General features: G+C 42.8%; 1 protein-coding gene across 1 annotated transcript; it reads left to right on the plus strand.

Annotated features, from left to right (window-relative positions):
* Nucleotides 1-1596: 1596 nt before the first annotated feature.
* Nucleotides 1597-8487, plus strand: LOC147880348 (uncharacterized). Its single transcript, XM_087370589.1, has 7 exons — nucleotides 1597-1871; nucleotides 1957-2173; nucleotides 7255-7386; nucleotides 7460-7683; nucleotides 7795-8064; nucleotides 8221-8446; nucleotides 8479-8487. The coding sequence occupies exons 1-7, from the start codon at nucleotides 1597-1599 to the stop codon at nucleotides 8485-8487; spliced, it is 1353 nt and encodes a 450-aa protein (XP_087226715.1).
* The last annotated feature ends 8851 nt before the right edge of the window (nucleotides 8488-17338 follow it).

A 17338-nucleotide genomic window follows, 5' to 3' on the forward strand; every position in this document is an offset into this window, starting at 1 on the left:
ATTTAAAACTCCCATTCGTTCAAGGAAAGGACAATCCAAATTACAACATCTCAAATAACCTGAACATCTACTCATTCTCACAACACCATTGAAGCAGTCTTGCGAACATGTGGAATATTTTGTCCAAACATGACCATCAGTATTCTGTTCCATTCCAGACATTGGTGAACCCTTAGGCATAGGTGGAAGTTCGAAGACAATATATCCATCATAAGTTAGAGGAAGCTCAGTAACTTTCTCCACTCGAACTGCAGATTTGAGCGCAACATGAAGAGAACTATTCAAAGGCATCCTCTCTATCAGTGAAACCACACTATTTAGTTCATGATTCATAAAGTCACCATGAGAACCTCTTTTATAGGGCATGTGAACTCTTAAGGTTGATTGTTGGCTACCACTAATCTTGAACCCTTTCTGACCATCCTCTAAGTTTACCACTGGAAGTACAATGGCAAGCTCATCTATTCCGATTTCTTGATGCAGCTCAATGTCCTCGTTCTCAATGTGAAAGTGTTCCTTAAGCTCCACCAATGAAACCTCCAAGAAAGGAGTGTCAAAACGAATGGTCAATGATTCGTGTTCTCCAAAGCGAATGAAAACCGAGAAAGGCATGATTCAAATGCTAGAGCCAAGATGTAGCACCAAACGACACCAACCAAAGAACAAGAGAAAAGCTAGCTACACAAAGGGTCCGGAAGCAGGGAGGCAAAAGAAGAAATGGCATAGATGTGTTGGAGACCGAAGAGAATGGAGCAAAGAGAAGTGTTGAAAGAGCCACTGAGAGGGATTATGGGAGAGAAGAGAAGAAGCAAGTTCGTCTCTGTAAGTGTCAAATGCAAATGGATGTCACTATTAGCATCCAAGGTGGTCGTTTAACTGCAAGTCTTTATTGAACAAGATGTGTTTATTTGTTTAGAATAATGGTAATCTTTGAACAAGATGCCTTCATGCATATAGTAACTTGAATGACGCCTCCATGCATTTCATTCAGTAAGGGTGTACATTTAATATAAATGAATAAAAAGAGAAGTAACTTTCAAATTTATATAATTGAAAGACTAAAATATTAAGAAAAAAATTAAAGATTTATAATTACTATATTTTACTAGTAATAGTTAGAATGAGTAGTATCTTCAAATCCATATCTAAAATGAAAACTATCAAAACGTGCTAGTTTACTTCACATTTGCATGAACGAGCAATATTACTATTTCCATCATGAGTCATTACAAGGTGTTCTCCTCACTATTACAAGGGTTATGCGGTTTCTGGCGTTACCCATACCCACGTCTTCTCCTACCGTCTAATAATGACCAGGCCTGCAAAATCTGATAAAATCGTTTCTCTAAAGGCTAGGCCTGCCATTGACTGAGCGTTGGGCGGGGTGACAGGTCCATTGGAATTCGAGTGGAGTAAATGCTGATGAAATTGATGGAAAACATTGGCTCATAAAAGAAGAGGAAGATCTCAAGAAGCGAATCCTTTCGGGAAACTAAGCGTCGACGTCCAAGGTCCACACGAGTCTTCGACTGTGGAAAGAGGGCTTTGTCCGGACCAGAGGTCGAAGACTCCCCTCCGGCAGAAAGAACGTTTCTCATGTTCGAAGCTGTCGACGAGGCCACGCAAAGTAACAAGCTCGAACAGAAGGTAGAGAAACTTCAGGATTTGTGTTCGAAGCTTCAGGAAGAGATGGAGATTCTGAAAAACCGAAATAGTGTATTATATGATCAGCTTTTGTGTACTCGGGAGGTGGTGATTGTCAGCATGCTGAAACGAACTGCCTACAACCTCAACACGCATCTCAACCAGGCCTTGGTAGAGATGGCGAACAGATTGCGCAACAAAAAGTCCAAAAACGAATTTTACAAGATGTTTGATGTCTGCCGGGACGAGGAGGTGCTGCGCTTGATTTATAACTGTGTTTGAAGTCACAATTATATTCGTCTTGTATCACAGTTATATTCGTCTTGTGAGGGCATTGAAAAAAGCAAATGAAAGTTTCCTGGAAACATATCAACACGAAGGGATACAAACACAGGAATGCACTTCGGACGACATCCTAAACGGCGTTTACGTCAAGAGAATTCGGGATACTTTCCTCGTCATCTCTTCGACACTTTCCTCGTCCTCGAAGCAGACCGTTGCTACGCTGTCACAACCCTTGTTTCTCTCGGTTGGTTGCCTTCTATGATCACAGCCTGCCTTCGCCTTATAACCTCGCTTCGCTCATTCTCTTTGGTCGTCGTCGTCGTCGTTCAGCAATCACATCTCTGGTTAAAAATGGCATGGAGATTAGTCTAGGTTGAAGGAATATTAGATTTCTGTCTCGTTGAGCAGACGTTAGTAGACTGCTTAAGCATGTATATATAAGCAACTACAGGCAAGCTTGCTCCGTCGCGCAGACATTAGACCAACGAAAAGCAAGCAATTGCAAATATATAAAGGATCCATAGACAAGCTTAAACCGTTGCGCTGATATAATCACACCAACAGAAATACGAGCATGTATACAGGCACCTATAGGGCAAAGCCCGCTAGACACTGGGCAATGTTGCAAAATGCGGCAACGAAATGCTACTTCATGCATGAACATTAAGAAACGAACAGAAGGAGATCGCACATGAGCGACGTTCACAGACGTTTTTCATATGAAGAACGCGTTGAAAATTGAACGGCACCACGATCGTCGTCACCACGATCGTCGTCGTCGTCACTATATCGCTCCTGCTCCTTCTTCCATCTCTATCGCTCCAATATCTCCTCCTCCTCCAATATCTCTATCGGTCCTATATCTCTATCGCTCCTATATCTCTATCGCTCCAATATCTCTATCGCTCCTATCGCTCCTATATCTCTATCGCTCCAATATCTCTATCGCTCCTTCTCCAATATCTCCTCCTCCTCCTCCACCTTCACTCTCACTCCCCACTCCTCTCATTCCATTCCTCCTCCCCCTTCGCTCCCTTCTCATCCCTCCCTCCGTCCCCTCCACGTCTGCCTCCATCACCCTCGCCTGACACTTTTGTCCTTGGGCATCCCCTCCAACAATTCCGCCAGTTGCTCTCCTTCATGCATATACCTGCCCCTTATGAATAGCCTCGGCACCGCCACTGGTTTCCCCATCAGCTCTCTTAGCTCCTTTCTGAAGTCCTGATGCATCGACACATCCCTCTCGTCAATGTAAAGGCAGAAGCTTTGTAGCACTGCCCTCAGGCTGTTGCAATCCTCGAACGTCTTCCTTATTCCCCGCAAGCTTGTAGTGTAAAGCACAACCCCCTTCTCCCCGCCATGCTGCTGCGTTCTCCGAAAGAAGAGGAGTTATCTGTCGCTCCACCTCCATTCTCGACCTCCATACCTGCCGCTTTTGGAATTCTTCCATCTCCTCTACTACCCTTCGTTTCTACTCATACCTTCGCCGCTGCACTCGCCCTCTCCCTTTTGTTGCTCCGCTTCAGTCTTCCTCGGCGTCACCATCGCTACCGGCGTCACCATCGCTCCCACACTATCAATAGCCCAGGCAGCTCGACCATCTTCTTCGTCGCCAACAACTGCTAGCCAGCAGTGCTCCAAATGGCCAAACGACTCCTCAACCGGTAGCATGGCTTTTTTGCTCAGCGGCAGTGATGCTCTAACGCCGCTCTACACAATGCGCATGCAACGGACTCTAGCGCCTTACTGCACCTTCTCCAAAGCTCCCCAACTCAGCTTGTCTACCTCAACTCAGAGAGCCTCCGCAGCCTTCCGGGACTAGTAGACGCCAACGACCTGCAAGGCGCCTCCACAAGGCAACCAACGCTCATGCTATAGCCTTCCCCAATAGCTCGGCTGACTACCACCAAGAGCTCCAACGGGCATGCCTTCTTTAATGGTTTCTAGCGCATGAGAACGCCTCCAACGTCCGTGCCCTCATCGCCCATCCCCCCTCCATCGTCAACCTCCTCGCTTCCTATTTCCCTCCCCAGGCCTCCTTCTTCATCACCTACGTCGCACTCAGGTATCCTTCCTGCCCTCTCTTGGATGTGGTGTACCTTCCTGCCCTCTCTTGGATGTGGTGGCAGTTGGACTGCCTGGGGCAGCAAAAGAGGCAGCGCGTTAACGCGCTGCCTCTTTTGCTGCCCCAGGCAGTCCAACTGACCTTCCTATCCTCTCTTGGATGTGGTGGCAGTTGGACTGCCTGGGGCAGCAAAAGAGGCAGCGCGTTAACGCGCTGCCTCTTTTGCTGCCCCAGGCAGTCCAACTGCCACCACATCCAAGAGAGGGCAGGAAGGTCAGTTAACGCGCTGCCTCTTTTGCTGCCCCAGGCAGTCCAATTGCCACCACAGCCAAGAGAGGGCAGGAAGGTCAGTTGGACTGCCTGGGGCAGCAAAAGAGGCAGCGCGTTAACGCGCTGCCTCTTTTGCTGCCCCAGGCAGTCCAACTGCCACCACATCCAAGAGAGGGCAGGAAGGTCAGTTGGACTGCTGCCTCTTTTGCTGCCCCAGGCAGTCCAACTGACCTTCCTGCCCTCTCTTGGATGTGGTGGCAGTTGGACTGCCTGGGGCAGCAAAAGAGGCAGCGCGTTAACGCGCTGCCTCTTTTGCTGCCCCAGGCAGTCCAATTGCCACCACAGCATTTCAACTGTGGGAAGTGTGGGAAGGCATACACACCATAGCCTGGGGCAGCAAAAGAGGCAGCGCGTTAACGCGCTGCCTCTTTTGCTGCCCCAGGCTATGGGATGTACGCCTTTCTGTATACTCCTATTAGTCTGCATTTTGGCGTCGGATTTTATCTCCTCGGGCTCTTCACGACTTTTGCTTGCTCCATTTTGTTTCGTTACTCCATTTTGCTTGCATTGCTCGGTGGTTGTTGCTTAGGACTCGATGGTGTTCACAGGTTTTTTGTTGACTTGGTTGTGTAGCAGCCCGAGGTATCATTTCATTTTATAGGACTTGCCGTCAAAAATTTGTGCCCATATTCTACAAACCATATATACGAGGCATGTATGTGGTTGCTAGAGTTACCCAGAGTCATGCAAGGGAGGGGAACTTGGACTGTGGAGGGCTGTAAAAGAGGCAGCGTGTTCTCTTTTGTTGCCCCAGACAGTCCAAGACCCTCTCCCATGAGAGGCATTCAAGTGATATTCAACTCTTGAACGGATGAAAGAAGCTCACAAAACAAATGAGCGAGTGCAAGTCCCCAATGTTCAAGTGTAGAGATAAGAGGAAAATTTTTAGAAAACCTTGTAGACCATCGGCATCTAGGTAGCATTTCGAAGACAGTCCTATTTATGCTCTAGAATTGCATGAGAGACCAAAAGAGACAGCGCGTTAACGCGTTGCCTATTTTGGTCCCTCGGGTAGTCCAATAGTCCCCTCCTTGCATAGCGATCAAAAGACCATGTGACCTATCCCTCCAAGAGTCCAATAGCATTCCAAAGACCATAAGACCTGTATACCAAAGCATACTTGGAGACAAAAGATGAAATAGTCGAAGCAACCTCTTGTGAGTATTGATACATGGAGGATTGAGTAGAAAAGCCTTGCTGAAAAGCGTTCATGAGAGACAGCTTGAGATGCCAAAAAGGACAGCACGTTAACGCGCTGTCCTTTTTCGCTTCTCAAGGTGTCTTTTCATGAGGGTAAGGGGTAGGCATAGAAGTGCATATTTGCCACTGCAATTCCATATATCTAAGTGTATAGATACCACTGCAAGTTGATATACTATGTGCATTGGAGATGAAACTTTGTCTTTTAGGACACAAGTGGGTGAATGTTCCCTAAACTGGAAATCAATTGCATTGGTAGATACATGTATTTTTGTCTAGATATGTAAAATGATATTTATTCATAAGTGCGAGTTTACACACCTTTGCATTCATATATGTCAGTAGTTTGAGATATTTGTTTGAAGCTTTTTCCTTATGAGGTGTACACACTTCATTATCTGTTTGGGGCTTTGCCCTCGTGATATGTATTGCATATGTTTTCATAAACAAACCCTTTATCATATATACATGTGAAAAAGCTCTCATGTTTTTTTGAGCATATGGAAAGATTTGAGAAGACCTTTGAACCTGCCGTAGGTTATACTCTATCTGTTGTTACATGTTGTTTCTTGTTTTTAGTTTTGGTTTTTATTGAAAAGGTTTTGAGAACTATGATTGGAAAAATGCCTTGTTTTTTGTCTTTTCAGGATGACAGGAAAAAAAGGCAGAAAAGTTCAAGTGGCACATTCTACAAAGGTGACAAGAGGAACAAAAGTAGATCACAATGTTGAATCATCAGTAGGTGGAACCGAAGAGCAAGAAAGTATGGTGGGTCTAGAGGTTGAAGTATCATCAACTCAAAGAGATAAAGGTCCAAGAGTGGAGGAGGATGAGTTGGATGATAGTGAAGTTCAGGTGGAAGGAGGAGGTGATGTGATTGGCAAATGTAGGATGCTTGATTCAAACCAGTGTCCTCGCATTCCCTTGTGTAGGTTGATACCTTATGCAAGAGTGAGAGGACTTCGTGATGATGTATCTTCACTCAAAAGTACATTTCAAGTGGAGGGCTATCTCCCGGAGAAAGGGTCTTTCATTGTATCTGTCTGCAAGAGTGATGGAGGGGAGATAGTTGTGACAGATGATATGAGGAAGAGTTTGTCTCCCACCTGGAGAGAGGTGGATGAGGAGTTTGAGAAAGATGTGATGTCTAACACTGTCTTTCATTTTATGTCGCAAAAGATGTTATTTGTTTGGGAGGGCAATCATAGGACCACTGCATGGATGAGTGTTATCAAGGAAATCTTTCCTACAAACAAGAAAAGACATGTACGAGTGGTATGCACAATAATTGACCCAAGGAAAATTAGTGAGATTGCTCTCTTGGCAGGGCTACAACGAATGAATTCGTAAGTACATGGACTCTTTGAATCTTCTCCACATTTGTGTTTTATGCTACTTTGCATTTATAATTGATTGGGTTGTGTACTTTACTGTTTGTTTTCTAGCATGAATGAACATGCCATTATCAAACCCAGCCTAAGGGACATACTCATAAATGCACACAACATTTGTGAGTGTGACTCTATGGTGTTTATGAAAACATTGTCTTTGAGTGAGATCAAATCAATAGAGAATTGGAGGGCTCAAGAGAGTAAAGGGAAGAAGCCATGGTTTCCATTGACAAGAGGTTATCTGGCAAGGCTTGTCTTCCAGGTAGAATGTTGCATTTGTATTGATGCTTACTTCTTTATCACTCCTTTGCTTTCTCTAATTGGAACTTATGTATGTAGGTTGAGTACAATACAGAGCTTAAAAAAGCAATGGACAAAATATCTACAAAGCTACCTTTAGATCAAAGGGGAGAGGCAGAAGGAAAGCAGCGTACCATAATTCAAAAGAGAATTGTTGATAGGATGGGAAAGGTGTGAATTGAATTTTCTATACTTTGTTGCATTTATTTTGAAGTTAAGTGACTGACATGTCATCTTTGGATAGGTGTTGAATTGTATAGATCCTGGTCTTGGAGAGGCTTGGTTGGAAAAGTTGTTTGCCTTGCGCTTTGATGGTGCGGACTCTTGCGTGACATTGGAGAAGCTCCAACTCATTGCAAAGTCTGATTTGAGATTAGAAAAAAAAAATATTTTCCTTTCTTTGTTAGAAGCCACTAAACCTATGCGAGACATGTACTTCATGCCTGTGGGCGACCTTGAGTACAGAGGGTGTGTTTCTTCTACCAATACGAATCATCTTTCATGGTGTTTGTTTGTTTCTTGCCAATAACATGACTCTTATTTTTTTATTATAAAATTGCGTAAACTTTTACTGTTTAGGTGGATTAGTAGAGAGATATTTTTGGAGAAGGTGGAGAGACAGTCATTGAAAGTGCTTGAAGATTTGAGGGTGATCACAACAATGGGCATGCCTTTGGATACCCCTAAGGATTACACATTGCAGCAATACATGGAGGATATAAAACTGGAGGGGAGAAAACATATGTTTGTGGTGCTAAGATCAAAGGAAACAAAGATGGAGAGCAAGGGTGGAAAAAAAGGAGATGGACTATCTGAGTTGGACATGGCTGCCCATAGGGTGGTTTATAGGTATGTTGTCAATTCATTCGAAGGTTCATTTTTCATTTGTCTATTTTTGTGCTATTGATTCATGTAATTACACAATCATTGATGGTTGTTCCACTTGATTTTTTGACCTTTTGATGGTTTGGGACATCCAATTTTTTTGTGTTTCTTGGTTGATAGATATCTCTCCCACTTGGCAATAGAGAAAAGGATCTCTGACATTCCAAATTTGTGCAAGAGTTGGGTGGAGATTGGTCATGCTGCATGCATGTATCCACCTGGCATGCACCGTCTCTCTCAATGGGAATTAGCACATTGTCCCTGGTGGATAGATTTTCCTAAAGGACAAGTACTGGTGCGAGAAAGAGACTTGTACAATACTTATGCTTCACAAAAAGCCAATGAAGCAAGTAAGGACAAAGTGGAGGGAAGCTCAAGGAGAGATAAGAAAGAGAAAGAGAAACAAGAACATCCTCCAGAAAAAGGTAAGGAAGATACAATATGATTGTTTGTTGATGCTGTCTTCAATTTGTTTTGACATTGCATTAATAAGTTTATGATTGTTCTCTTTCTAGATGAGGGACCATCTAGTCCTATGCGGCATGAAATGGATCACATAGAGAGTGCAGGTAAGGGTGTTGTTGTGTTCTGCATATGTAGTTGTTCCTTTAACACTAGTTTTACTTGTAATTAATTTGCTTTTGCATATAGGTGGAGAATCAATCTCGGGACTTGTGAAGCAATACGTGTTCCATCGATCACAGTCACCTGACATTTCCTTGGCCCGTGGCATCACACCTTTGTTTGCTTGTACAGTTGGAGATTACATTGCAATGGGCAAAGACTTTGCTGACTCTAAAAGAAATGATAAGTATGCTATTTTGCATGAGTTTTCTATTACAGTGGCTAGTCGAGATCAGGACTACAAGAGGATGGGTAAGAAGGTGAAGTGGGCTTCAGATTTTATATTGCTCGATTTTCCATCTGGCTATCCACTTGATGAGAGAGGATCCACTCCTACTTGGAATGTCTTGCTCGAGGACCATGTGCGGCATGGGCTTGCAGTTGCATCAGCTTCTTTGTCTGATAGTGGTTGGTTGGCATGCATATGTCCTTTGGCAGGTAAGGCACAATACCACAATTGACATTTCACATTTTTGTTTCCATTCTACTAGTTTTAAATAAAATTAATTGCTTGTAGGACAATGTATTGGTTGGATGGAACGGTTTGCATATGTCCAGGGCTTGGAGGTTGTCAGACGTGTGATCATTCATGACAAGTTTCCATATGGATTTTGTAGAGAACATGATAAAAGTGTTAAGGTAAGCTACCATTCCATGCATTCTATGTTTGCATTCCATGATAAAAGTGTCTTTGACAAATGTCTCCTCGTTAGTCCTATGCATGCTATGTTTGGAAGGATAAGTCCTATGCATGCTATCTTTGCCATCTTTCATGCTATAATGCTTGCTAGTTGAAGTCAATATACTATACATGTTTTTCTCCATGTGGTTTCCAGATGCAATCTTCAGTATTAGCTCTAATACGTAGAGCAAAGAAGAATCCAATAGTTTTTTGGGAGGAGAGCTTTCCACTTTTCCAACAGCTTTTGATTGATCCACGTGAAGATGTCTGGACTCATTACATACCTCCCTCTGCAAGGACAATCGTGCCTATGTCTTCTCAGCTAGCACGAGGTGGACTAGAGAGGAGTAGTTTTTTTGTAGGTTGCATTATGTCTCTTCTCTGTGTTCCTGGAGGGCTGGTTCTAGAGATGGGTTGTGGTACAGCCCCTCTTATGCGTGCTTGTCAGGCCATTGGCAGGCCTTGTTTTTCATTTGATTCAGACAACAGTATTATGGCTAGCATTGTTGAGCCACTTGTGACAGATCGTTCTGGAAAACGGATCAGGTCAGAGCATGATGGAGAGGGGGAAGAAGAGAGAGTAGAACCTGTCACAAACCCCTTTGATGACTAGTATGCTACTGGCCCTGAGTTTTTTTGTTATATATTTTGAATGCTAAAATTGAGGACTTTGAAAGTGTTATTTAGCATCTTTATAATATGGTAGATAGTGAACATTTATAAGTGCCTTTGAATCAAGAAAGTACAGATTTTGATGCTTTGGATAGTGTTTGTAAGGCCTTGATCTAGCAATTGTTTTTTTTTGCTTTTTGTTGGTAGCGAATTGTCTTTTGTATAACACATAAGGATGGCAAGACTTTCTTCTTGTTGGAAATTATTTTCATTGTTCCACTTTGACTTACTTTCCTTTGAAATGTATGCTTTGTTGTAGTTTGTTGCCATGCTATGCAGAAAAAATGGCAAGATTCATGACAGCCGACAAGAGATATGATGAGTGGCAATTAGATAAACCACATGCGCGCAACTACTTTCTTGATGATGAATGTCACGGGGATTAGAACATGGTTTAAAACACCATTTTGTTCATAGACTGATAATTGTTGTGGTGAACCATGGATACATTTGGAAAGTTTGGTCTAGTGCATTTTGCGGGTGAAGTGGTATTTCAATAGTCATCTATGTTATGAGTTTGGTAATTAGTTTATGTTCTTCAAGTGAAAGATAGGGTGGATTGTAAGTCTGATTATTGGTATGCTTATTATGACAACATCTTGCTATAGTAAGTTCGGTTTCAAATTTGTTCTCATCGGAGGAATTGTAAAAAAACTCGCTCGCTTCATTGGGCCCGCTCGCTTTTTCTCGCTCGCTCTATTGACTACCTCGTCTCCCACCAATGCAAAAGGCTAATTTCAACATACGCCTTGCCGATGATTCACGGGCTAAACCCTTGGGAATAGTGAATGGCGTGTCCACAAAGATCATAGGAGTCCGCTTTTCCCTTCAATTCACGATCTTGGATCTCCCCAAAAAATCCTATCAAATCTTACTGGGACGTCCTTGGTTACGGGAAGCATCAGTCCTCCATGACTGGGGAACAGATAGATTGACAATCCAGAATCGAGACACTGCAGTCAGGGTGAATGTGGGGACAAGAGCTATTAAACCAATTGTTCCTAGAGCATTGGATGACACATCTTCCATGACAATCTCGAGCAAATCAGCTCCCTTGCAACAGCATGCCATAGCAGGTGACTCACAAAGCAATGTCAATAACTGGATACAAACATTGGCAACCATCGACAACTGCCATTCATTAGACCCCATTTTCTCACAGATAGATGTTAACGCACTACAGGTCGATCCTCCACCGACACATGAAGGACCAATCGATCTAGAGATGCCATTCTTTATGGCTGACCTCGAATGGGATACTGAACCTGACGAAGGTACCCATACCAATGATGACTCAGATTTTCCTTGGGACCTTGAAATAGAGGCTGCGAATGCTGAAATTGAAGATCAAATCTTTGATAATGACCTAGCCATTCTGCATGCCCTAATGGCAGTTGAGCTCCCAAAAGATGAACCTCCACAGTTGCATAACAGCAAAAGATCCTGCAAGAAAGCTGCAGGAGGAAATCGCAGAAGAGCGGCCGAGCACTTCAATGAATTCGAACGAGTCCAAACAAGGATTGTTGAATTGTACCTTGCAAAGTCAGTTCCCTCAAAATCAAAACCACCACCTCTTGAATGGTCACCTGAGGGACTGGAAGGAGTATGTGCAGCACATGAACCCTTACTTGGAAACACCTTACCAGTGGAAAAGTTACCTCACAGTTCCCAATGTAAGAAGTTTCGAAAATATAAGCCACATGTGCGGATGAAGCTCGATCAAGAGACTTCAGAAAAAGAGAGAAAAGAAGAGCCTAATAAATTGCTAAATGCAACTATGCCACCCAGTACACATGACATGTCAGGCTAGTTCAACCCCATCAGAGGAACCCCATCAGAGGCCGATCTTCAAGAAGTGCCGGAATACTTTAAGAATTATACAAGTGGCAGTGCACCAATAGCAATGCCAAGACCAATCAGAGAATCTGAAGTTCAAGAAACCGATAGCATTGGAGAAACTCCAATCTATGAGGGACAGGCAAAAACATGCACAATAAACCTCGCCCTTGAAGGGGAGGAAGAAAAATTGGTTTTCATTGGGAAACAGCTCCGTCAAGAAGATGAAATCAAACTCAAAGACCTCCTAATGGAATACCGTGACTGCCTAGCATGGTCATACAAAGAGATGAAAGGAATTTCACCAGAAGTGGCAGTGCACACGATACCTATAAGGGAAGGTGCTCGCCCTAAGGTATGTGGACCTTATCGCACAAATCCTAAATATGGCACCATGGTTTATGACGAGCTGGAAAAACTCCTAGATGCCGGATTCATCTACGAGATAGAGCACACTGATTGGGTTTCACCCATTGTCATTGTGCCTAAACGCAACAAGAAGCTCAGAATATGCGTAAACTTGAAAAATGTGAATGCCGCCACAATTAGGGATCACTACCCCCTACCCTTAACAGAAACAGTGTTGGAAAAGGTGGCAGGATCCGAAATATATAGCTTCTTGGATGGCTTCAGTGGCTATAACCAAGTGCAAATTGCTCCTTAGGACCAATCAAAAACAGCATTTGCTATAGAATGGGGTATTTTTGCATATAGAGTCATGCCATTCGGCCTTTGTAATGCCCCAGCCACATTCCAGCGAGTCATGTTCACAGCTTTCAAGTAATTTTTGAATAAGTTTTTACACGTGTTCTTGGATGATTTGTGCATCCATTCAATCAAACAGAACCACTTCAAATGTCTAGAAGAAGTATTAATCAAATGCAGGGAGTATGGCATCTCCCTAAATCCAACAAAATGCCAGTTCATGGTCACCCACGGAGTTGTTTTGGGACACATCGTCTCTCAACATGGGATTGCAACTGACATGGACAAAATCAAAATCATCATGGAATTGCCTCCTCCTACAAATTCCAAAGGTGTACAGGTCTTTATGGGACATGCCGGCTATTATAGAAGATTTATATTGCGGTATGCCATGATAGCTAGACCACTTTACAAATTATTAGTGGAGTTCTTATGGACCGAAGAGTGCGACCACACAAGTACAGGAGCTGCATGAGCCATATGGCAAGAAGGTGATCAACAAGCGTTACCTCAAGCCCTTCTTTGTGCGTGATGGTCCCAAGCATGGAAATGCTGTGCATTCCCTCCCTAGAGGGGGGGAATTTTTATGGATAAATTTGACCAAGGTTAAAGGCATAAATATATGTGAGTGCTTGTATGTGTGGCAAAAGTATAATAAAATATGGTGTGCATAGGGCCTAGGGTTGAGGTGGCAGGGCATGACCATGTGCCACCCTTCCACATAAGAGGACCCATAAGGTGTGTTGTACATAATCCATGGTAGTTATATTATAAAATGTTAAGGTGGCATGGTTCCTCCATGTGCCATCCCTCCACCTAGGTGGTCCCATGCCTACATTTAGTGAGACATGGACCAAGGACCATGGGAGAAGTAATATAAAATAGGTGGAGATGGATATTATATTGGATTATTCCCTCCATGTAGGATAGGCCCATGTGGGGGGGGGTGTAGATAGTCCAAGAATGTAAGCTAAATAATGGGGAAAGTAGGATGAGGTGGCAACATTCCTTGTGCCAACCCTCCACTTGTCCTCCTAGATGATTGAACGTATTATAAAATTGGGAAGAGACCATGGGAGTATTTGACTTGGGATATGGGGGTTGATATATGTGGAAAAATGAGGCCAAGGGTTGTCGCACACAATTGAGAGTGCGTAACCGCCTAGCCCACATGGGAGACTTTACCATACACACCATGCATGTGGGAGGATGCATTTATTGGGAGAGACCCCCTCTCTTGGTTATAAAAGGAGGGGGCTATTCCTTGATGGGATATGCTCATTCTTGTAAGCCACCTAGCTAGTACTTTGATTTCTTCCCCCCATCTTTCCTTTCAAATAAAGCATGACCCTCCTCCCTTGATGTCTCCATCTCTACATTCCTCGTCCCATCATGTACATGCTCCTCTTCCCCCTCTCCCTTCCCCCTTGTGGCATAGTCCCTCTCTTCATTCCCACCCCTCTTAATCCTTTTTCCCCACCTATGTTAATGCTTCTTCCCTCATGTTCCCTTTTCCTCTATGGCACTCGAACGTCGCCATGCCTTACATCTAGCATCATGCATGGAATTCTTTTCTAGTTAATAATACTTGGATGCTCTCGATAGAATTCTCAGAAATGCCCCATACCATAGGGTTTGGACCTCCGGCGAAGTCCTCCAGGAGCCTCCAAAACTACAAAAGAGGAATCGAATCAGACGTTCCACATGAAAAATACCCAAAAATGAAGTAAGCTTTAAATAATGAGTGTGTTGATTGGTGAGTGGTCACCTCTGGGCGCATGCGCAGAGGCAGAATATAACCATATGTTGGCGATGTGTTTGTAGCTTTTTGCTTCCCCAAAGTGCAATTCCGTCTAGCTCCAACTTCAAAGAAGATAGAAGCCAGGCTTCCAAAGGGTAAAGCAACTAGGGAAGGCACCTTCGTGCTCGACCGACATAGAAAAAGGCAATGCTTGCAAAGTTGATAGTAGCATAGTAGTCTTCATAGAGCCTGCCATAGTTCTGCCAAAGGTTCATTAGTACATGGGCCAGATGAGCTCTGGTTGAATTCAAGATGAGGGTGCTGTTCATGATGCTGGTGGCGTGGAATCCTGCACTGAGACTAAATTCAAGATAAGGGTGCTGTTCATGATGCTGGTGGTGTATTACATTATAATATGGAGAAGATATGTTCAGAGGTCGTCGTTCGATCTACCACCATTCAAACTAGAAGGACGTTTAGTAAAATCGTATGACCTTTTCATAGACACAAAGTGGCCCTTAGACCCCAACCTACACAACTACCTAACAAAAGAGCACAAAAATTGGATGAAAAACCTTTTTGAGCCCCTCCCTCTATACCTCTTCCACCATTCAAATTGCAAACAAATCCAGATTCCAGAAGAAAATTGAGTACAAATGTCAAAATCACATCACTTAACCTTTGCAAGGTGGCCTTTCTCTCTTGATTTTTGCCTTGGCGTTGCATTACTGTCGCTTGATTTTGAAGACCAGAACTTCATGTTAGGACTTGACTTGGCTTGACAACTCCATGTTATGATGCACGATGACTTGACTTAGTTACCTTGGCATGCTTAACAAGGACGATACTTTATTTTTTTAACCTTGGCATGCTTAACAAAGACTATACTAGATTCCTAATCTTTGCTATCATGTATACTTTTCTTTTGCTCATTGTTCGATATCATGTATATTTTTGCACATTGTTTGCTAGATGGGTCCCATCAAGGTGAGTTTCCTAGATATTTCTTTTGAACATTGTTTCCTATCATGTACATTTTTTCACATTGTTTGATATATGGGTCCCATTGAGGTGAGTTTCCTATCTATCCTTCTCTTTCCCTTTCCAAAAGTCAAATTGATTGTATCTTCCTTACCATGTCATGGACAAGAAACCATTGATTCAAAGGGAGAAATCACATTCATAGAGAGCTCACATATAGACTATCTTTTGTACGATGTCCCTATTTTTGTACATTGTTTGATAGATGGGTCCCATCAAGGTGACTTTCCTATCTATCCTTCTCTTACCCTTTCAAAAGTCAAAATGATGTATCTTCTTTACCATATCCTGGACAAGAAACCATTGATTCAAAGAGAGGACTCACATTTAGAGAGAGTCACCTATAGATCTATAGACTATCTTTTGTATGATGTCCTTATTAGATTCAAAGATTCCAACAATGACTCATTCAGCACTCTTTTTCTTCTCACCTACAAGTTCTGAATGTTGAAGGTACCCATTGAAATACATTCTTGTCACACAAAACAAATGTCCCCTCATCGACAGTAAAACAATAATATTCATGGAGAAAATAACATTTTTACGTACTAAAACAACTTTTTCCTTGTCAACACTCAAAGCTTGACCCTTTTTTATAAAATTGATTGAAATAAGATCTTGATATTAGTGGAAAATTACATTTTTATTTGCATCAAGGGAATAAAATCAATATTAGAATAGAAAGTACTTCAGAAATTGCACTTAAAGCATTTTTACATAGCAAAGTACCAAGGTGAACATGCAAGTAACAAATGGGACATGAACACTCATACTTTAGGTCCCTTGCCAACATTGTTCAGCAAGTATCACACCTCTTCATGTATGTGTGTGTGTGTGTGCACGTGTGCACACACACACACACACACACACACTCTTCCCCTTGGGGTTCCTTGTGATTTTTGGGTGTGCATACTCATCCCCCTAGGGACCTTTGTAATGTTTATGCATGAGAACTCCTTACATGAAGCATTTGGGGTACATTATTGGCATTTGTCCCCCACTTGAAGGACTTGGTCTTGTGATTAGGGGGTAATCATGTTGGTATCCCTTGAACTCATGTGATCATTATATGATGATAGCATTGTTTGGTGTCAAAAGAGTATGCAATGGAGGAGGGGAGCAAGGTCATTTTGCACTTGAAGTACACAATTTATTGAAGCATACGTTACAATGAAAAAATGGAGTGATGGATAGCATGGGGACTACATATAGGATTTTATTGGTCCTAGATTAAGCTTGGATTAGTTATGCTAAAAGTCTGAGAAATACATGATGATCCTTGATATACATATACATATACATACATACATACATACATACATACATACATACATACATATATATATGTACGTATATGTATGTATGTATGTATGTATGTATGCATGCACGCATGCACGCATGCATGTATGTATATGTATATACATATACATATACATATACATATACATATACATATACATACATACATACATACATACATACATTGTTGGCACAGAGTCCCTCTCCATTTGAAATTGTCTTTTAAATTCTGTCTGAAGTAGGTCCCATGTGGCACGTTCTTCCATGAGAAGGTATAGGTACCATTCAGACGCTTCATCAGTTAAGGCCATTGGAAACCAAGCCACCTTGGTTTCATGGGATTGATCTCCACCTGCGCGGCATGCGGCATCAAAATGCTGGAGAAATCGGGCTGGATCTCCCCGACCATTATATTTGGGAAGTTCCAGTTTTCCCAAGGGGCGTTGGCCTTGATTGTTGTTATTTCTTCGATTGAAGAAATTGGCAGCCTCTGCATCGAGCTCGATATCCCCATCATTGTCATGACGGCATCCAGCCATGTTGGGGCGTGGAGGAGTTAAAGGGAGGTGTTGAATCTCAGGGGGGGATTCGGGGTAGAGGAGTGGCGGGGGTGGTTATTGCAGTGGAGTTACATGCTG

Source organism: Dipteris shenzhenensis, chromosome 32 (genome assembly GCF_047967505.1).
Source record: "Dipteris shenzhenensis isolate YYH24624 ecotype China chromosome 32, Dip_SZ_1.0, whole genome shotgun sequence".
NCBI lineage: Eukaryota > Viridiplantae > Streptophyta > Polypodiopsida > Gleicheniales > Dipteridaceae > Dipteris > Dipteris shenzhenensis.

Bases quoted from the DNA above. Each gene is read 5' to 3' on its own strand.
- LOC147880348 (XM_087370589.1), top strand. From the start codon at position 1,597: ATGTTCGAAGCTGTCGACGAGGCCACGCAAAGTAACAAGCTCGAACAG. The intron at 7,684-7,794 runs GTGTGTTTCTTC...TTTACTGTTTAG, and splicing joins GGCGACCTTGAGTACAGAGG to GTGGATTAGTAGAGAGATAT. The intron at 8,065-8,220 runs GTATGTTGTCAA...CTTGGTTGATAG, and splicing joins GCCCATAGGGTGGTTTATAG to ATATCTCTCCCACTTGGCAA.